The 22,056-nt window shown below is 40.0% G+C and overlaps 1 protein-coding gene across 1 annotated transcript in view; it reads left to right on the top strand.

The window, feature by feature from the left end:
• Nucleotides 1-22,056, top strand: part of CUBN (cubilin) — a 143,648-nt gene that overhangs the window by 63,986 nt on the left and 57,606 nt on the right. Inside the window, exons 29-36 of the mRNA XM_032113394.1 lie at nt 818-999; nt 7,448-7,622; nt 9,237-9,418; nt 14,595-14,751; nt 16,460-16,576; nt 18,842-18,955; nt 20,542-20,670; nt 20,949-21,081. Of these exons, the coding sequence (XP_031969285.1) occupies nt 818-999; nt 7,448-7,622; nt 9,237-9,418; nt 14,595-14,751; nt 16,460-16,576; nt 18,842-18,955; nt 20,542-20,670; nt 20,949-21,081 (1,189 nt within the window). The remainder of the gene's footprint in view (nt 1-817; nt 1,000-7,447; nt 7,623-9,236; nt 9,419-14,594; nt 14,752-16,459; nt 16,577-18,841; nt 18,956-20,541; nt 20,671-20,948; nt 21,082-22,056) is intronic.

Genomic DNA, 22,056 nt, shown 5'->3' with positions numbered 1-22,056 from the left:
TCTCAGATGTTCAGCTGCTTTGTCCTGTTCAACCAGGGCCTGCATTTCATCCATTGTTTTGCTACTGTTGTTTTTTTTCAATCTAGCTCATACTATGTAAGAACTTAGTCACCCCAGGGTCTGGGGAGTGGTGTTAGGACAATACTTTCTTATCTGAAAAGAAAATACATGACTTTTCAAACATGGCTTGTTATACAATTGCACTGTTACAACTGAATTTTGAAAAGAACATAAACTCACCAAGTGTCAGAAAGCTGGTTTATCCACTGTGAGCTGGCAGCTTGTAATCATGCTCAGTAGGCTGAGGCAAATTGCATTGTCTTTAATTTTAGGATTTCTAAAGCAGTGGGAAACTGCATTTTTACATCAATAGAAAGACCTCCCTGTGATAACTTTGCTTGTGCATTATTTAAAGTCAGTAAGAGCTGAGAATGGATCTGATTTAGCTTTTTAGAACTGATGAAGTTAGAAGCCAATACAAAAAGTGTCACTTTTTTCCTCTGTGTCTGTAGCGGGCTCAGTTTTGCTAACCCAGGACAGTGTTTCAGTTCGTTCAGCAGTCAGAGCAGATGCTGAGGTTTGGTATGAAACGTACCAAAACAGGAGGTGAAGTACTTCCTGCACAGGCAGTGCAAACAGCTCCAGCCTGCCATTATCTTCCCAGGTTCCCTGTGACAGAGCACACCTTCCAGCCCAGTGGAAGGGCTGGAAGAAAAATGTGTCTATGAAATGGGTGCTACTGCCTGTCCTTATCACAGAGTTGTTGGTGAGTTTTTCCAGAGCTCCTCACTGACAGGCTGTTTTGCTTTGTTGTCAGGTTGTGGAGAAGAACTATCTGGCCCTTCTGGTTCGTTTCACAGCCCTGGCTACCCCACCAGATACCCAAGCAATAGGGAATGCATCTGGTACATCCACACAGCACCTGGTAGCAGCATTCAACTCACTATTCAGGAATTCGACATTGAATATCACCCAAACTGCAGCTATGATGTTTTGGAGGTAAGAGCATTTTATTTACTCCTCTAAAATACACAAGTTACATTCATTTCTGTCTGCAACAGATAATCCCAAGAACTGCAGATTCAACCAAACAATTCTACCACAATTTCCCATGGTTACAGTTATGTTCAACAGGTGTTGTCACAGAAGCCACAATGTTCTTATTATTTTTTGCTTTTATGTCTTTGGTGACTATACCTTAACCAATTATGATGTTAGGAAGCACTGTATGCTTCCTAACAAGAGACAAAACTGCGTTGAAAAACTTAGTCTTAAAAAGCTCACCTTTTACAAAATCTAAGTGTAGAGTGCTGTACCATGAAGATAATTTCCTGGTGTAAAGGAATATGATAGATCACTGTGAGGATAACTCAGGTGAGGCCTTGTGTAGGGCCTTCCAAGAATGTGAGGAGATTTACAACCCTGTGTGATGAAAATTACGCAGAATTTTTGCACTCAGAAGAAAAAAAATAAAAGAAGAGGCAATATCCTAGTCATCTTAAGGTGGTGGAAAAAGGAGAAAAGGGGCCTCTCTAAGCATGTACTGACCTTTAAGAGACCCGTAAGACTGGATGACCCTGTTATGTAAGACATATTTTTGCTCATGTTTTGCTCAACCAGGTGACCAATCGCAGCTAACAGAGTTGAATAGACTTGCAGTACAGGAAGAAGGGATAGGAAATAATTTCAGGAAGAACTTGTTTAGAATTATAGACTTTCTCGACTGCTCTCACTAGAGACATTTGAGATCACTAACGGAAGTACACTTGTTGGGACTTTTTGTCAATGTTATTACATGGGTGACATTTTAATGTTTTTGTAATGAATGCAAAAGATTGACTGAGAGAACTTGTACCACTCTGCTGCAGCCTTTCTTCTCCTCTTCTCCTGGGTGATGTGATACAGCATACGGTGAGACAATTTTCTGTCCAGCACGCACACTTATGCACTGCTGCCCATTCCCACATTAGTAGCTTTGATTTCTCCAGGCTATGTTATTTAGCTTATCAATGCAGTGGAAATCTTGACCAAATGGACACTGTGCTTTGAGTATCCTGTTGACTTGGGGACTTCTGTAGGATCTGGGTGTAAGGAAGTTGTTGCATGAATTCTCCATCAGTCGCATTGGCAAGTGTGCCTGCATGTCACATTGCCGACACCATAGACTGTGAGTAGGTGACATGTACTGGCTGGTATGGTATTGATGAAGTCTGTCGTATTGCGTCTTCATTGTTCTTTGTGCCCAGAATTACTAGATCGAAGTTAATCTGCCTTCAGTTATGTCCCTGTTGCCCAGAGGAATCCATCAAACAGCCTCCAAATCTAAATTTGCTATGAATGACCATTTCTTGAATAGTCCAAGGACAATACCTACATCTGCAGATGGTTGCTCAGGAGCTATCATGATCCATCAAGAGTACAGATGACTGGCAACAATTTGTTTGAGAACTTTTGGACTGGGAAGGTAGCTGGCCTAGAACCAATTGAGAGGGTTGCTGGACACTGACTGCGTAAACACACTGTTTAACAGGATCCTGCAGTTTGCTGCTCTGTGTTCCTGAGCAAGGTATTCACTTTAGGTTTTGGGTTTCCTTTCTTTGCCATTTGCAGCTTAGTTGCTATGTTTTGCTTCTTTCTAACCATACATGCACAGATGCTCACCTTGCTGCCTGAACTCCCCTGCCTTCCTGCCCTCAGAACTGGCATGCTGCGAGTTACCTGTCTCCTGACCTTGGTTCATCCGGTTCCCAACCCCTGTCTCTGATCTGTTGGCAGATAACCTAACATAAATCATCAGGGGAAAATTGATTCATGTCTTAGTGCATGATCAAAGGTCCTGCCTGGCAGCATAGAGCTTCCCCTGCCAAACTGCAGGCACTGGGTGGAGCTTTATGTACCTCTCCACATACCTATTTTCTTGCTTTTGTTATAAAATTCATTCATAGCATGATTGACATAGTCTGCACAGAACAAGTGATGACTCAGGTTTAGTGGGGAAAAAAACCCCCATGGTTAGCCATTTTCAGAAGCTGCTTTATCTTGTCATCTTCTTTCCTGTAGTTGTCTGTGTATGTCCAAGCTGAAGACCACACATGCATTTGAGTTTGCAGACTATTAAAAAAAAGAGGTTCCTGGTGTCCTTTTGATACAGTGTGTTTCAGTGATCACTAAGGTTCCAAAGGTCTCTCACATTAACTTCCCAGAAATATCCTGTCTAAGTATTCTTTTGGGTTTGAAGTCTGATTTTTCTTGTGGTTATTCTCCTGATTTCACATTTTCCTTATCTCTGAGTAGCAAGTTCTACTGCTTCTTGCTTTCTTTCACGTCAAACAACTTTCCAGTTTTAATGGGAAGTCAAAATCAGTACTAAAGTAACTCTGCACTCTGCTGTCCCTCCAGGTCCCATTAAGTCTGCTACCTGGAATAAGCTGTCTTGTAATAAATATTTCCCAGAAATCACAAAAGTTGCTCTCCTGTATGCATTTAGCTTTCACTTAGGAGCATCCTCATCCCTTTGAGCTGGCAGTGAATTTAAGAAAATTCTAAGAGATATTTCCCATTATGACACCTTTGCTGCTATCTTCATTTTTATACCATAGTTTCTTGAATATGTCACTCTTGTACATTTATCTGAAGCGTCCTTGTTCTTGTAAAAGGCAGCAAGAGTCTCCCTTCCCTTTCCTTTGAAAATGCCTCTTAAACAAGCTGTAATTTCCATGCCAGTATCCCAGGACTGCCATATGTTTCACCACAACTGTGCAATAATAGTTACATTAATTTTTTTTTTTTAATGTGAAATCCTCAGGTTATCCCCATGGCTCAAGTGTTTGACACATTCTCCTTTAATCTTTCCTCCTGTTTGTTTTATGACACTGTTGCAGTCTGTCTTTTTTCCTTCCCCATCAAATTCCATTCCTTTTATAAACATCCAGAAGCAAATTTAAATTGTTCTTAAAGATGTTTTATAGAAATGTTTAATGGAAATAGAAGACATTATTTTGCACACAATGAAAGGCTTGAAATAATTTTTAAATGGCTTCTATTGAAAATACATTCATAGAGGAAAATTACCATGTCTGCTTTGAATAAATTATGACAAATTATGATATCTTCTCCTTAACAAGGACCAGATTTTTTTTATAAACTATAAATATATTCTGCCTCAGCAAGATGTAGCTCTGAGCTGAAAAGGAGGGAAGACTGTCAATTTATTGCACTTCTGAGTCTATTAGATGCTCTGGTCTTCTCATTTAAATATAAAGAAACATCAGGTATTACCATAGTTCTTAATTCTCTGTCAAAGCCAGGCTCTCCCTTTGCTGGAAGCTATATCTGAGCAGGGATCAGTGTTATTCCCAGAAAATCTGTGTCATGAGGGTGACCAACCACATAAAAACAGCTTTCTGTTGCTCATAACTCTGGAATGCTGACTGTTAACATTAAATGGAGCTAACGGGGCAGAAGCAAATGATAAGAACAGATTAAAACCATGGGCTTAATGGCAGTGTCCTGCAGCCCTGCTAAGTCATCCAATACCACTTTATCTCTGGATCAGGTACCCTGGTCAGACTAGATGTTTCTGGGTTTTTTTTTCAGCTCAGACATCCTATCACTCTTTATGAACCACACCCTTGAATTCATTCTTTCCATCCATTCTCTTTTCCCTCTTCTTTTTTCATGTGGTAACTATTGGTTTTTCTCTTTGTAGCCAAATACAATATTTTATTGTTTTTTGTCATGGAAACACTCAAACTTGTTTTTGTTCCAGCCCTTATGAAAACATCTGATTAATTAAACTGGCCTAAAGGAGGAAAGAAAATACACTCCTAATTATAAAGAGCATGCCTCTGACTGCTTTCTATTTTGAAACTGTGCAGAAGCTGTTGCTGAACAGTTAACAATGTAAAGGAGACCCACAAACTTCAGATTTCTATCAATATTTCTTCCCCATCCTTAATTCTTTCCCAACAGGTCAATTCAAAGTGTTCAGCTAGGGCCAAGTTAATTTCTGAGGTAATGCTGCATAAATCAGCAGGCTTTATGTCAGAGCTGGGTTTGGTTCCCTTGCCCATGGTGTGCAGAAAGCCCCAGGGAGTGCCAGGGATGATGTGAGAGGCTGGTCCATGAGACTTACTAGATGCATATTAGAAACTCCTGCTGTTTCCTCTGCCACATAGCTTCCCTAGGCTGGTTTAGATGATTAAGAGCATGTGTTCTTGCTAGGTCTCATGCTGTGGCTCTGACTCAGAGAATGTACCACAAACACATTTTAAAATTCACATTTTGAGCAGACTTCTGACAAATGCAGCTGTCACTGGGCCTCATGAGCAGCCAAGCAGTAAGATTTTTCTGAAGACGCTGAGCTTCCAGCGGACAAACAGGCTTCTTCCCCAGACTGTGACAGCTTCATTACAGATTCTGAATCTGAGCTGTGATTTCATCCATAGTGACTTCCTTTGAATGCCTTGAGACAATCAATTGGACAGAGGAATCATTATCCATTCAAGTCACACAGCTTCCCTGCAGAATGCAAAAACTGCTGTCTCGGTCAAAATAAGAATGTTTAAGCTATTAAGCCTGTGTTATCAGCCACCAAAGCAAAATACTGTATTTTGAACATCTAACAGACTAGGACGTTTATAGAAAAATTAATTCCTTATTTCTTCTGGGGATGCAAGCCTCAGTTCCTGAGGTCTCACATTAACCTGGAGTCACTGATTTTTTTTTTTCCAGTTAAAACCAAATTCTTTCTTTTATATCTCTAACATCAGAGCGGTGTCAGGTCCTATGAGCAGTTAGTGAGCACACAATTAATCAAATTATGTAGCAATGCAGTACACTTAGCCCTGGATGTGGAGGGACTAGCTCAGCTCTTTGTTAGACTTGCTCAGATATTTAGCTTGGACAGAACCCAAACTTCTTCTGGGGTTAAAAAGTGTCTGACAGAGCTTATTAAAACATTGAGTTTCCTCTCATCTTGAAGTGATCATAGAAGAAAAGGTCACATATAAAGCTGTTTCTAACAGTACTGTCACTTTTTGAGAAAGATGCATGGATTGCTTCTTTTAACTTTTTTGATGTTTACCAAACTATTACATTTTGGAGTGGACTTGAGGTGCTACTGTTGGAAAATTCTGATGGGATTTGTTGCCTTATACTCCTATTCTCTGCTTTCAGATTTTTGTTTGTTTGTTTGCTTGTTTGTTTTTATTGTTATTTTGGGTTGGGTTTTTTTATGTTGTTAGAACTTGCTGTTACCTACTTTAGTTTCAGCATTTATATATAATATGTGCTTACAGAATTAGAATCTTTCTATTACTAGCTCAGTTGCTGAAAGACAGCAGCATGTTCTCTATTAGGTGTACCTGTTTTATAGTTTTCACATCTGAGGTTACTGTCAAGCTGAGTTTTGCAGCTGCAGTCCTATGAGGGACATACCAGTGGAAGGTGGTAGACTGTTAGTATTGGGTGCTATTTCATTAGCATGCAGGAAGCCAAGAAAATTCAATCATTGAGGGCTCTAGGCACCAAAATCACATGTCAATTGGAAATTGCACTCAGCATGTGTGTTTTCTTCTGCTTTGAGAGGGAAGACTAGGGAAGGTGAGCCGGTTCCACCAGTCATAAATGAGTTCAAACTAAAATCCTACGTCCCTTCTGGAAAACAAGAAACAGGGTTAACAAGGCTTCATCACTGCCACTTAATTCACTTCACTAGGTTTAAAAATGCATTGTAAGTACATAATACTGCTGTGATGCTTAAGAGGGTGGTGGTTCTCTGGTTTATGACTGCCTGAGGCACACTCTTCTGAGTAAGAAATAATTACTCTTAAAAGCCAAAACCAGGTCTTTTTTGGCAAATATGTATGCTATATATCCTTGCTTCTGAAGAACATTATTAAAATGTAGTTTACTTGACCCAAATCCAGTAGTTTGTATATTTATGCTGCCCTTGAAGTAAATAAAGTTGCAGTGGTTTTTTGTTTTATCAGAAGGAAAGATGAAATCTAGCTCCAATTTAAAAATCATCTTTAACTATGCCTCTAAATATCAATGGTGCAAATCATCAGCACAGTTTCCTGCAAAAAGAAGCAGTTTGTTTGCACAAGCACACACACAAAAATATCTGGGTCTATATGCCCAGAGAATGTTCTGGAGGGAAAGGGAAGAAGAATGTGGCCAAGTCCTCAAACAGAAAATTCTATTTATTGCAAGGATATTCTGAAATCATCTAGAATTTTAAACTTGGTTTGTACAGGGGGTTCAGATACCAGGTAAACCCGCAGAGAAAATTACTCTGTTAGTTTTACATTTTAAAATGTTGAATCATTTTCAGTAATTATAGATGGGGTTGGTTTTTTCCTCCTAAAAATTGAACACTTCTCATGTACTCTGTGTGGCAGACACTCTCTTTGGAAAACTTTGACAATATTTCTTCCATTTCTAGGTCTTTGGTGGCCCAGATTTCCTCTCTCCTAGGCTAGCCCAGCTGTGTGTTTCAAGACCAGCGCAGAACCCACTGCGAGTCTCCACCACTGGCAATTCAGCCATTGTCCGTTTCGAGACAGATGCAGCAGTGGCAGGGAAAGGTTTTAATGCCTCCTGGCAAGAAAATCCAGGTGGTGAGTATACTGATTAATGCCATGAGAAATTCAGGAATTCTGAGAGTTGAGGATCAGCCATGTAAGCATTTAAAGTAGTCAACCAGCACAGGACTGAAAGCTGAAAAAGAATTTGGGCGATACTGAATTTGGTAACACTAAGAGATGCTGAAAAATTCACAGAGTTAAAAATTGTCTAATTAGCTGAAACCTAGGCCTATTTATGTATTTTGTTTGGGTTTCTTCTCTACATAATTAATCAAGACATTCCTGAAATCAGCAAAGGACTTCTGCATGCTACCAGTTCTTCCCACCCACTTACCCATACAGAGTACTTTTTTCAGTGAATGATGCTTTTGGTTTTAAAAGGTAAGGTGAAAAATATCTGAGAACATGGCTTAACTTGAAGAACTCAGTGGACTCCAAAAATATTTGGAGTGATTAGTAAATACTTGAATTCTAAAAGGTTCATCCACCCCCAATGTGATTAGTTGTTCATAGCCTTACTGGTAATCAATAAAAGAAGAGATATGCTTAAAAGACTCAACCATATCTCTACATGGGAGTTCTTCTAAAAAAGGGCAATTATCAGAAAATATGAAATATCAATGAAAAATTACAAAAGGCAAATTTTAATTCTTGCAGTTTTGCTTGATTAAGCACGCTGATTCATTAATTTGTCAAGGTTTATACTTCTCCTCTCTCACAAGTTTTATGAGAAAGGCACAAGATCTTTTCTTAATAAAAGAAGTCTACAATAGTCCTTTGAACAAATCCCCTTCTGAGACCTGGCAGCTTATTTTTTCTGCTTAGGCCCCCTGAAGCTTTCTCATTCCTTTACAATATCTTGCCTGTTGTACTCCAACCCCCCTCTAGCCTCTAAAATACCCACTCACCAGAATGCAATAACAGTATAGTTTTTTATCCTTCCAGCAGGCTGCCTCCATCTACAACAATCCCAATGTCTTTCTTTCTCTCTCCTCTATCCCTTTTAAAGATATAAAACTGCGTTTGTTCATGTTAGTCCTGTTGAAAGCCCTGGTACTTCCCACACGGAATCTATAGTTCCAGGCTATTTAGATATTCATGAGCACCAGATCTGTTCTGATCAGAAGTATCTGAGGGTGGAGTCCTCAGGAAACCCTCAACTTCATGGGTAGAGAAGTAGAAATGTGAGGTTTGCAATTGCTGCACTGCTCATGAGCAATGAGCTCTCAGTAAAGAAGTAGTTTTCTCACCCTGCGCTCAGCTGGGCCTAGTTATTGCTTTCTCAGTATGTCAGGTGTGTGGCATTCATATGAACAGTATTTTGGATTGCTTTTACAGTATCTAGGATAGAGGAGTACCAGAACTAAAGCTTCAGCCTTCACAACATCTACTACCAGCTTGGGGCTATATTACTCAGAGCAGTGCTGTTGCATATTCAACTATAATGATAATGTTAAACTTTCCTGATAGGAATTTCCATTGATTTTTGTTGCAGCCAGGACACTTGAACAGTTGTAGCGCTCATCTTACAAAATCTTAATGTAGGAAACGTAAAGAAGGAAGTGTTCTTAGTTTAAAAATAGAGGTAGGTTCTCACTAAGCATAAAGAGAAGAGCTTGTGATTTAAACTAATTGTGTCTTTTTCAGGCTGTGGTGGTATTTTCCAAGCTACAAGTGGGGAAATCCATTCTCCAAACTATCCTCAACCTTATAATAACAACACAGATTGTTCCTGGGTCATCCAAGTGGACCACAGCCACAGAGTCCTATTGAATTTCACGGATTTTGACATAGAAAATCACCATTCATGTAACTATGACAATGTTGAAGTAAGTAACAAAAGAAATTTCAAAAGTTTCCTTAATTAGTCTGGTGAAATACTTGCAAAATAACCTCATACATAGATGACTGTTATGATGACACCCTCTCCCATTTATAGTGCAGTTTACCACAGCTTGTTCCAAGCCATAGGAGGAACTGCTGACATATATTGCAGATTGCCCACACCCTGCTACAAACTCAGGAGAGGGGGAGTCTACATCCAGAGGGAGTTGTTGCTGGCTGATTTTTTTTATGTATAGACTGTGTATTCAGGTGCTACTCAGCTGTCTGTTTAATTGCTTCATTAGACCCACTGCTCTCTTTAAAGCTTCACATTGCTGGTGGTTTGTGAACTTTTGTTGATGTCACAGAAATTCAAATTGCTGCTCAATCAGTGCACAACAACGAAAAACTCTCCAAGTCTCCACTTGGCCTTTTGGGAGCAGGGACATGAAATCCTGACCCTCGATGTCAGATTGCACTTCACTCAGTACAAAGGCATGTGTGATCAGTTCTAGTCAGTTAAAGCACAGTGGCTGTAGCCCAGAATCCAGCTTTCCTCTCCTTGATAAACTGTCATTCACAAAGAATTCAATTTGGCAGGAACTGAGACTCTTTTGAAAACAGCATCAGTTTTAACAACATTGCCTCGTAAAGCTTTTTTGTACTGAACTAGAAAAAGGAAATGTGCCCCCATTTTGCTGAGCAGAACTGAAGATTTCATTTGGCCACAAAGCGTCTTTGTACAGTGACTGTTCCTTTTTTTTATTCTGGTTATGAAGCATAAAGAAATACGGTTATGTCTTTTTATTTAAATTACTAACTACATCAGGACACCATTGAAAAGGAACTTTCAAATTTTCTGTGCTATGACAAAAGAGTAGGAAGTCAAAGTGCCTGACAGAAATGCAGGCTATCTGAGATGGTCGTACTTGTATCAACACAAATGAACCCTTCACAAATTAAGGGCTAAATTCTGAAAAGGCCTGATATACAAGTTTCTCTTCTAGACCTGATGCCAAGGGACATTTGTACGTATCTAAACACTTTGTGGAGTACTTGGTTCCATGAGCTCCTTGCAGCTACATCCATAAGTCTCCCATTACCTTGGCAGACTTATCAGTGGCTGGATAGGACATTGGGTTGTGAATCATTGGAAAAAATCATTCCCTCAGTGGGCAGAGGAGATGGCTGTGCCAGAGCTCTTTCCCTGAACGGAGTCTGCAGACCATGTGCAGTGACACCCCTTGTCCTCCAAAGGTACAGGAGCATCTGTTGTTTGCTTCTGCTTTTTGGTTTTTTGGGGGTCGTGAAGAAGATTTCCCCTCAGCCCCAGCTGTGCAAACACAACTGGAGATTCAAATTTGATGCAGACATCAATCACTGCCCACCAAGTGTGGTGTGGTTTGAAAATTGATGAGTCGGAATGCTGGTTTTAAGCCAAGAGATAATGAAGGGGTCTGAGGCTTTGCTGTATGAGGTAGAGTTTTTCAGTGCTCATGTAGGGGAACCAGCAGAACAAGAAAGGAGTAAATGGGGTTTCTTTCACTCTTGGTATGCCAATAATAGGAGAATCACTTGTTACCAACACCTCGATGTGATTCGTGTTCACCTCGTTCCAAGACTTGCTTTATGCCTCACACAGAGGAGAACAGAGTGAGGGAACAGAGAGTAGCTGGAAAATACAAGTAGATGTCTGACTGTGACTGGTTTAGGAATTGCATTCCAAAAGTTGTGTAAATGGAAAATACAGGCAGCTAAGGAAGCAGGTGGGTTGTTTTTCTCTCCCTAATACAGGAACAACTACCATGTATGAGTAGCACAGTGGTTCCACCCTTTTCTGTTTCTTGAATTTTTACTTATCTGTATGGATTTTATTTGCTCTGTGAGTTCTCTTGAGGCTTCCCTCCTCCCCTGAGTGTACCAATGGTCTTCTCCTTCACCCTCCCCCTTCTGGATCCACTCATTTTTTCCTGCATTATGACTCAATTTTTTTTTTTTTTCTCAAATATTTCTGCCATAAATTCCTTTCTATGGGGAACACATGAAAATGTATTTTTTTCCTCTAAGGTTTTCCATTGCACATGTGTTATGTGAGCAAAGTGGGAGCAGGGGAAATACCTGTGTCTGCTGCTTCTTGGCTGTGCTGCAACTCCATAAAACCCAACGCATTTTTCAGTTCTGCTCAGTGATTTTAGATGTCAATCTGAGCACAGATCTAGGTTCAGCCAAATGTATTCTGAGCCTGTGATGGTAAATCGTGGGATAGCTGCCCTGAGCTCCCTCTAGAGCCAATGGAGGGAGTGCACAGAGAGTACATTTGTCATTCGTTTAGCTTTCTAAATTTAGTTGAGTCCTCTGTTTCTGCACCTCAGTTTTGTTTCTTATTTGTTCTCAGAACAGATGAGCATCTCTTCATCTGCTAAATGAGGGTGTATAGCCTTTCTCTACTCTCAAGTCTAACTCAGTTATATTATGTAGAAAGCATAAGATCTTTGAGAAGAGTTTTTGTTGTCAGTGTCACCATCCTTGAGTAAATTTTTAATTCCTCTCTGTGTACCAGCCTCTGTGTACTTCTACCTGGAGAGTGTGTCTCACAACAAATTTGTTTATTTGAAGGAAAATGGAGGGAAAGAAATTGGGAATGCACCAGTTGCTGTATTTTTGGACTGTATTTAGCCACTAATATATCTGATGCTATGCCAGGAGCTCAGGTCAGCAAGGGCTCCAAATATTTGGACTCTAGAGGAGGACGTGACTCAGAAGGCAGTGCTTGTAGCACAAGATCCTGAAAAGGGGAGGGAGAAATAGTTTGATCTGTCCAGTGAGTTTGATTAAGTAAATGTTATTTTTCTTTCCTGTTTCAGTATAACAAGTAGTACACAAGAATGTAGAAATGTAAGCTTCTGTGAGATAGAGAGGAGGTACAAGTTAATTTATTCCAGGTGTTGGCAAAGAGGATCTTTCAAGAGAGAACAGTTACAAATATGTGGAGGTTTTTTGGCTCAGAAGACAAAATTTGACATCTTTTTTTCATGTGTTTGTGCAAAATTCAGGACACGTTTGAAGAAGAAGGCAATGAGTCAGTTATGTTCACTGTGGAAAGGGAATTGCTGCTAAGCACAATGCAACTGAAAACTTGGCTTTTAAGTAAGCAGATGCATCAGTTTTCCTTACTCATGTAGCCACAAAAATGCATTTCTCAGATGTTTTTAAAATAGCTTCAAGAAATTGCAGAGATACAACTCTTTCCTGAACCAGTGTGTGAATATTGTGGTTTCTGATCTAACTTCAAGCCTGAAATCCTCCTGGTTGTATCCTCAGCTGGGCAGAGGCACGCAGATCAATCAAACCCAGCATTTTACCAGGAGCAGTCAGGTCCTCTCTCTGTGCTCTGCTGATGAAATGCTTCTCAGTTCTAGCATTCAAATGAAATCCTCTCACTACTGTCTGGGGAAAGACACTGCCTTAATTCCTAAGGGTTATTTTAATTCCCCCACATTCCATCGTTTGTGGTTTTTAACTCCAGGCAGTCTGATTTATATACAGAATGTATGTGCAGAGGAAGAATAAACACTGCACGCTGTGTATTAGAGGTTTGATTGTGGCAGGCTTCCAAGAGAGAAGAAAAGGTTAAATGGATGGATGTTTTTGGGTGTCTTTACCAGGTACTAATTTTAACAGGCGTTGCAGACTTAATGCTCCATCACAAGGTCCCACACAGCTAGCTAGTATTCCCAGAATCACAGGCCAATGTTTAATTCATGAGTACGGCATTGACTATGTAGGGTATGTCAGGGGATTAAGCAGGAGTTTTGTCCCTTGTTTCTTAGCTCTGAGGTTTATTTGAGACAGGTCATCTTTCTCTCAGCTGCTGTTTTCACTAGTGTGCTCAAAAGCCTTTGAATACTGGAGGCAGAAACACTGCATTGTGTTACATGGTCTAGTTAAAAATTTCTAATTCATTGGTGCAGCCTTGCACAGACTCACTAGAATGTGAGGCATTTTGAAGTAAAAGAAGACAATCTCAATAAAAAGTACATGTCTTCTAATCTGATGGCATTTATATAGCTTTTATCATCCTGGCTCCATCTTCGAGTACTCCTATCCACATTTTAATCCATATTTTTCTCCAGCCGAGTCATAAATTGTATTAAATGATGTGCCTATGGCCGGGCAGGATGTTAATGCTGAAACAGGAACTGAATTCAGCTGCTGTTGCTGCCCAGTAGCCCAAAGGCTCTTCCTCTGTGGGTCATGCAACCATGCTGGGAGCTCCAGCACTCCTCGCTTCTGAAACCAGGCACTTCTGAGGTTGTTCCTTGGCTCCAAACACAGCAGCAACAAATCACTTCTGTTGGAGTGCTGGGAATAATTAATGGGAGACTGAGGCTGTGCCCATTCTTCTCTCTCTGTGCTTTCTCTTGTCAAAATTTTGAAGTTGCTTAAGTTGGTTCTAACTTCTCTGTCCTTCTCTTCCTGATTGTGAAACAGGAAGGAAACAAAATTATCAGTTGTAGGGGGAAAAAAGAGAAGGAAGGCATTTGTGGTAAAATTAAAAGTGAAGTTTTTAAACCTATCTTTACATTCTTCCTCCTTTTTTTTTTTTTTTTAATCTTTACCCACTGCTTAAATAGCACTTCATGTATATGTGTGTAATTCAGCACTTTAAAACTGTTATAAAACATAGATATAGGACTCTGATCCTTGATGCCAGGTCCATGTATCTAAAAACCATAATCCTAGTGACCTTTTATCCAGAAACATAGCTCTCACTGGTGCACCAATTGCATATTAGGGCTAGTTTAAAAATTTTACTGAGGCAAGATGTAGGGTCTAACTGAATGAAAGCTACACAGGAACTCATGCTGGCCCTTAAGAGAAAACAACAAATGTATGAGAATATCTGGATTTTTAAAGGAGAATTGCTTTAATACCCAATACACATGAAAGAAGATTTTTGCTTGAGGCATTTCTGTTACAAGGGTCACAGTAGCTTCAACCTGAAACACACACATTTTTTGGAAATTGCCACTTAAGATAAGCAATGCACAGTTTGTTTGCACTGCCCATAGCAGGATTATATCAGGATCAAAATATATCAAACATAAGAGAGAGAATGAAATAAAGTCTTCTCAATACTCCCATTGAAAAAAACCACTTCATTTGATCTTTTCATAACAGGTATTTGATGGTCCCAACAATGAAGCACCACTTCTTAGAAGACTCTGTGGAACACAGCATCCCCTTCCTATCACATCCTCCAAGAATCTGATGTACATCCGACTGCACTCCGATACAACCATCCAGCACAGGGGCTTCAGTGCTCACTTCACTGAGGGTAATTTCATCATTTACATTAATGCATATTTATCTAATCACCACTTTGTATCAGACACAGTCTTTTAGCACAGCTGATAATGGAAAGTATCATTTCTACACATGAAGCACATGGAGTGTGTATCTTTACCAAGAATGAATTTTCCGAATTATAGATTAAAGAATTTAAAGCCTGAGGATCAACTTAGATTCTTCAATTGGGAAAAAAGATTTCATACTTTTTATAGCAAGGCATCTAGTACACATCAGCTGCCTCTTATTCTTCCTCCCTAGAGGGTTAGCTGTCCATAACCGTCCTGAGAAAAATGTGCAACTGGCAGTTTCCACAGACCTAGTGACAAAATAACATTTTATATGTCCATCCATGCGCATGAATCTGAAAAGCTATAAAAGAATTCTGTGTGATGCTGTTGATGAAGTCCATGGATTCAGGCCTGCACACCCTGCCAAACATCAACTATCCAATTTGTGGCGGACTAATTGGTATTTTACATGGTTTCCTTTCTAATGAAAAATGACACCAACTGGGCAGAATTTTCATGAAATTACATACTATTTGATAACTGGTGATTTGCTTTCACTTTTTCTCAATAATTTCGGCAACAGTTTTTCCCCAAGATGCAGACATCTAGTTTTTGCAGAGAAAATCAGTTTCTCTTATTTTCCTCTCAGGATTCTTTTCACCATAAATATTGCTTTTCCCAAAAATGTTTCATTCTTTGAAAATATTGTGAAAAATTATAAAGAAAAGGAGGATTTTGTATCAACAAAAATCTCAGTTACTCAGTTACTGAGATACTAGTTAGATAGCTAATTAGCCATTTCTGGCTAGCAGCTGTGAGAGCCTAATCTGTTCAGTTTTCTCAGAACACATTTACTGGATTTAGTACTGCTCAAACCATGTCTGATGAGTGAGTGTTCCCTGCCTAGGATTTTACAACTCAGCTCCTCTCTTCCTGAGAAAACTCAGTTAAATCCCATCTTTTGTTTGGTATTTTAGGCAGCACAGCACAATAAATGAATCTCACTCTTTGGTACTCACCTCCTCACCAGGCAGTTCAAAGCAGGTGTGTGTTAAACTCTGACCTGGGCAGTTTATGAGCAGCCACTGAGCTTAGAGATGAGGCATGGCAGCACTCAGCACTGTCAGCCAAAGTTCTGCAGTCAGTCAAGCTCTAGCATAGTTCAACACCTCACACAATTGCAGTTTTGCTGACACAGCTCACAAGAGGGTCCCGCTAATGCAATGTGGTGCCATCCCTGGCTGCTGGAAGGTAGTGGACAGTAATTTATGATTTTTTTCTTCCTAGATGCCAGCCTAGACAAATGACCAGAGAAATAGGTGTATTGCACTACCCCAGAACCAAGTTTAACACTTTGAGAGAGTTTAACACTTTGGCCCCAAGATTTCTCTTCTGGGCTATGAGGAGATGAAAACTATCAGGTCTAAAGTCACTCTGGCTTCTTGCAGATGGTCAGCCAGCTGCAGCATGGCTTGTGGATCCAGGTCAAGAAAGTGCACCCAGCGCTGGGAACAAATCCTTAAGTCTCTTCTTCTGATTAAATACTATGGAGAATTTTATCCTCATTTCATGCTGATGTTCCATGTTACACTTTATGCATTCATTTTCACTACAGAATCTAAGCAAGGTGATTTGTATATACAAATATTTATATATGTATCTGTATCTTTGTGTTTCATTCTAAAGCATGTGGAAGTTTCATAGAGTCAGATTCAGTTGGGGCAGCAATTTCCTCTCCTCTGTATCCTGCCAAATACCCAAACAATCAGAACTGCAGCTGGATTATTCAGGCTCAGGAACCATGTAAGTAAAAACATCTTTTATAGTTAGCTGGGATGACTAATATCCTCATCTTCTTTTCTGCAATAACAATGCAAAATTCCTCCTTTATGTCTTTAGGAAGTTCTGCATCCTGGTAGTTGATGAGTGTGGTTCTCCCAGTCTGTCTCAAGTCAGATTTCACTGCAAAAGATTTAGTGCATAGCGAGGAAAACAATTTGCAACTCTGTCATCTCACCCAATTTACTGTGACCCAAGTGTTACAATTATAAGTGAGGTGTTGAATACTATGTGATGTTGGATTCATTTGTGAGAAAATCTCAGGGTTTACATATAATTAAAGCACTTGTATTTAGCTGAACTTATTTTGGTCTGGCGTTTTCAAACTAGAGTTGTGTTACATGAAATCTATGCTAGTAACATTAAAAAATAGATTGAATAATGAGAAAAGATACACAGAATCTTCGATTTCAAATACAAAGAAAAATACATAAATAAGGAGTGTTATATGCATAGATACACTCTCAGCTATTCATAATTTTGCACAGATTTATGATTGGTCATAAAACACCAAATATTTTCCATCAGATACTGGTACTGCCTTTAATACCCTCTATTACCTTTACATTGTATAAGATTCCTAAAAAAATTTGTATGTGTTAAATCCTATAATAGCGTTCTGGTATCCTAATTTTAAATAGGAACTATTCTACTTCATCTGTACATCTTATATTTAGCCATTGTTGTTAAAATCATAGGATGTTTCAATCATGTTTATAAGTTTATTTTGCTAGGTTATAAAACAAATATCAATTTGCCAAGAAAACACCAAAACACAAATCAGGAGATAAGTAATAGGTTCTTTTTATCATAGTTACTTATACAAATAGGATGTCCATGAAAAGGACATCATCAAAGCTCTTCCTCACCTATACAACGTTTATTTTTAAAGACAAACTTTCCCTGGATTCATATTGAAAACTCATATATGACTGCTGTCTCCTGAATTACAAGAGTATGAGAGACCATAAAAGTGCTGTAGAAGAAGTGACCTCCTCCACTTGCCAGCAGGACCATCCCATGCCTCGTGTTACAGCTCCACATGGCTTCATTACACCGTTGCACAGCATTACATACATAAATAGCATACATACATTGCATTGCATATCCGATAGATTTAGCCAATGGCAGGCCACAGCAGAGCTCCTGCTCTGCTTTTACTGGGAAGGCCAACAAGTCTCCTGCTTTGGCCACCCACTGTGTTTTTTCCCTTTTTGCTGTGTATCCTGAGGACCTGCATTGATAGCTGTAATTGATTGACCAGACAGGACACAAAGGAGTGCAGAACACGCGTATGCAGCTGAACGCCAGTCAGCGGCACCCTGCTGAACGCAGCGCCGGCTCCACGTCTGTCATTTCAGCTTATGCGAGCCAATTAAGTGGGGCCCAGTGAGAAGCAAAATATTTGTGTCAAATTCAGCTTGGTCAGTGTGGGAGAAAACTTAATTGTCATCTAAATCATGAGACTCTTTCTGACCCGCTCAAACTGCATGGGAGCCCTAAGGCCAGTAGTAACTACTGTCCCAGACTGGTGTCAAGGACAGCTTCTCTTCTGCCAGCTGTGACTTCACTTTTGTTTGTATCAGAGAAGCAAGAGTAGTAGGAAAGTCAAAAATACGCTGAACCAGAAATCCTCTTTTTCATGATATAGCCTGCAGTCCAAGAGTGTGGAAAATCCAATTCTGTACAAGTATAGCTGAGGGTAGTTAATGATCCTTTGACCAGCCCAATTGATGAATATGGAATGTTGCAATATGATGAAAGAAGTGGCTCTTTCTAAGCCTGGAGCAGGGCAGCAGCAGTTCATATTTGTCCAGATCTATGGTATAGATCGCAAAGGGACAGCAGGTCATGGGTGTGTAGAAATAACTTTTGTTTCTGAATGTCTGTAGATTTTCCATGTTGTATTTGCTAATGTTTTCAGTATATAGTAAGTTGTCCAGATACAAGGAAACTTAGATCCATGTGTATGTGTTAAATCCTGTCCTTCCAATGTTAATTGTACTAGAAAGTACTGAAAGGTGAAGACATTTACCAGGACCTTTGCAGGAGAGGTTAATGCACTTCCATCAAATTCATTCAACATATAATGAAAAAAACTACTTTGGATGTTATGCTTTATGGGGACTGATTGACTTCAGGGAAAAAAAAGAACATTTGTTTACATGTAATTATTTCTCTGTGAAATTACAAACTTCTTTCTCAATTTTTACTCTTTGCCGTTGCCAGTCAACCACGTCACACTTTCGTTCACTGACTTCGATGTTGAAAATGATAGACAAAACTGTGCAACGGATTTTGTGGAGATTTTGGATGGGAATAACTATGAGGCTCCTCTTCAAGGTATTGTACCTTTCCCTTGTGCATTTCAATATATATAAAACTACACCCAAGGTAAGCAGGAGAAGGTTTTCTGTGCATGGCCTCCTGCTAAATGGATTTTCTTTGAAAACAGAATCTCCTCGGCCTCTCTGCCAGAGGAAACTGAGAATGGAGAATGAGTCTTCAGTGTGAATGGCAGAGTCCTCCCAGGCTCTGACTATGCTCCTAGTAACCTGCAGTTTGGTGTTCACTCCAGCTGCCTTTTCCTTCCTCCTCAGCTGAACAATATTGGGAACCAAGCAATTCAATTTAAACTGAATTCCCAGTTAACTATACAAAAACATATAACTCACAAGCACAGAAAATAACTGCAGTCCATGCTAAACACTGGTAAGGAAGCTGCAGATTTCTGGGAGCAAAGAATGGTTTTTCCTCAAGCTATGGAAAGCAGAAAATTTTCTGCTCTTTCCTGAGTTTTTATAGCTTTCTTCTGACATCTCTGGACAGAACCATCTTCTTCAAGTGCCAGGAGCAGCCGGAAGGAGCAAAATTCAGAGCCCTGAACACAGGGTGGTCCCAACTCTCCTCATATCCCCAGGGTTGCCTCTAATTCCTTTCTGGAAAATTCAGAATATCTGTGTCTTATTACGTTCTCTCTTACTCTACTTTTGTACGTGCTTCTTTGTGGAGAGTGGGGCTGCAGTCAATTTAAATGGTTTGTAGCTAAGAGCAGAATTCATTTTTTGGTCTCCTATCCTTGGCTTTCACTTGACTAAAGGACTTTTCAGTACTTAAAGGGGCCATGTAAAAAAGATGGGGAAAATATTTTAGAAGGACCTATCGAGATTGTCATGGTTTTAAGCTAAAAGAAGGTAGATTTAAACTAGATATAAGGAAAAAAATTTTTACAATGAGGGTGGTGAATCACTGCAACAAGTTGTCCACAGAATTGGTAGACGTCCTGGAAACACTCAAGGTCAGGCTGGATGAGGTTCTGAGCAACCAGATCTAGTTAAAGATCTCCCTGCTCATTGCAGGGGGGTTGGACTAGATGACCTTTAAAGGCTCCTTCCAACCCAAAGTATTCCATGATTCTATGACACTAGCTGCTATCTTTCTTATTACTGTCAGATGCCTTTTTGCTAGATTGTGATTCCTATTTCTAATCCCTGTATTACAATCCATTGCAGGAGAACTGGTCTGTTATTTTTCACTTGGTTTTTTTCATCAGAAACCAACTGAGTGAAATGGAAACTGCTGTCAGATATATTTGATAGATTTTTGGGGGGTTTATTTCCAATTAGGCAGTAATTTCTCTTTTTTTTTTCATTTTTGTTGCGGGAACTCAATGACAGAATAACCAGTGATGAGGATGTCTGGAGAGCAGGAGGTCCTTTTTCTCTTAAAAAAAAATTGCCACAAGAGTTGAGTTTTGTGCAAATTAAGTGGACTATTTCATTTTTATGTAGATTGAATTGACAACTGCAATTGTAAACAACAAATGCTACTCCTGCTTGTTGTCAGGCATTAACTCCAAATGTTAAATTAGCAGTTGTAATTACATGCTGAACACTTTTTTTTTCCCTCTCTGGCTTGCTCTCTTTCAGGCCGTTACTGTGGCACTACTATGCCATATCCTATCACTTCTTTTGGTAATGCCTTGGTGGTGAACTTCATCTCCAACCACAACATTACTGCCAGGGGCTTCCATGCCACCTATGCTGCATCGTCATCATGTAAGTCCATACAACAGATGCTACTTCCTTATGCCTCTGACTTTTAAGAAAAAGAGCAAATCCTTTACCTCTTTTTCTCTCTGCCATTCAATTTTTTAACCTTCCCTGTTGCCCTTCCTCTTTTTGGCCAAGGTCTCAGCACATATATCAACAAGCAAAGAACAAAGAGACAAGGAGAAATGCTTTCTTGATTAGCAAATGCTCTGGCTCTGTCAAGCTTTTTTTTTGGTTTTTTATGCCACCCTTTCCAAGCCTCTACTGTCTCTTTCTTGTTGCAGCCTGCGGGGGTACTTTCCACATGGACAGAGGAGCTTTCAACAGCCCTGGCTATCCCGAGCCATATCCTCTCAACAGCGAGTGTGTCTGGACAATCATCAGCTCCCCTGGCAACCGACTCCAGCTGTCCTTCATGTAAATGCATTGCCAGGGGTTATTATTCAGCCTTTAACAGACCTGAAGGAAGGATGTTCTGTGTTTATTAGGAAATGTAATTACCGAATGATAAAGCTGAAACATATTTTTAGAGTAACTTGGAAAGAGAACACAGCAGGGGTTAGTGGCAGCTTGCAATCAGTGTTTCCCTGTCTTAGTCATCGCATATATTAAGGCATATATGGCATTATATAAACAGGTGATTTATTATTTGAGCAGCATGGGATGCTGAAGAAGCCAGATCTCTCTCATAAACAAGAAGAGGAAATTTAACATCACTCTGCCTTTTCTTTACAAAGGAATTTCCTTACATTTACAATGTAAAGATTCATTTTAGTGTTTATTATATAGCTGATTAATATAAAGGACCTAGATATTCCACACATTGTAGAGTTATACCTCCGGAGGGATCTTGACACAATTGAGAGGTGGGCTGATGCAAACCTCATGAAATTCAACAAAGTCAAGTGCCAGATCCTATACCTGGGTAGGGGCAGTCCCAGATACATCCACAGGCCAGGCAGAGAAGAGATTTAGAGCAGCCCTATAGAGAAAGACTTGGAGGTGATGGTTGATGAAAAAAGCTCAACAACAGCCAGAAATGTGCACTCACAGCCCAGAAAGCCAAAGGAATCCTGGGCTGCATCCAAAGGAGTGTGGCAGGTCGAGGGGGGATTCTGCCCCTCTACTACGCTCTCATAAGACCCCGCATGGAAAATGCTTATGGTTGTGTTGCCCACAGTGTAAGAAAGACATGGAAGCCACAAAGTTGAAAAGGGGCCTGGAGCACCTCTCTACTGCAGACAGGCAGAGAAGGTTTGGGCTGTTCAGGCTAGAGAAGAGAAGGCTGTGTGGAGACCTCATGGCAACCTTCCAGTATCTGAAGGGAGCATACAGGAAAGATGGAGAGGGACCCTTCAGGAGCAACTGTAGTGACAGGACAAGGGGCAATAG

The sequence above is a fragment of the Corvus moneduloides genome, chromosome 1 (assembly GCF_009650955.1).
Source record: "Corvus moneduloides isolate bCorMon1 chromosome 1, bCorMon1.pri, whole genome shotgun sequence".
Lineage (NCBI taxonomy): Eukaryota > Metazoa > Chordata > Aves > Passeriformes > Corvidae > Corvus > Corvus moneduloides.
Note: the sequence above shows the minus strand (reverse complement) of the source record. Positions and strands in the feature narration are given on the sequence as shown.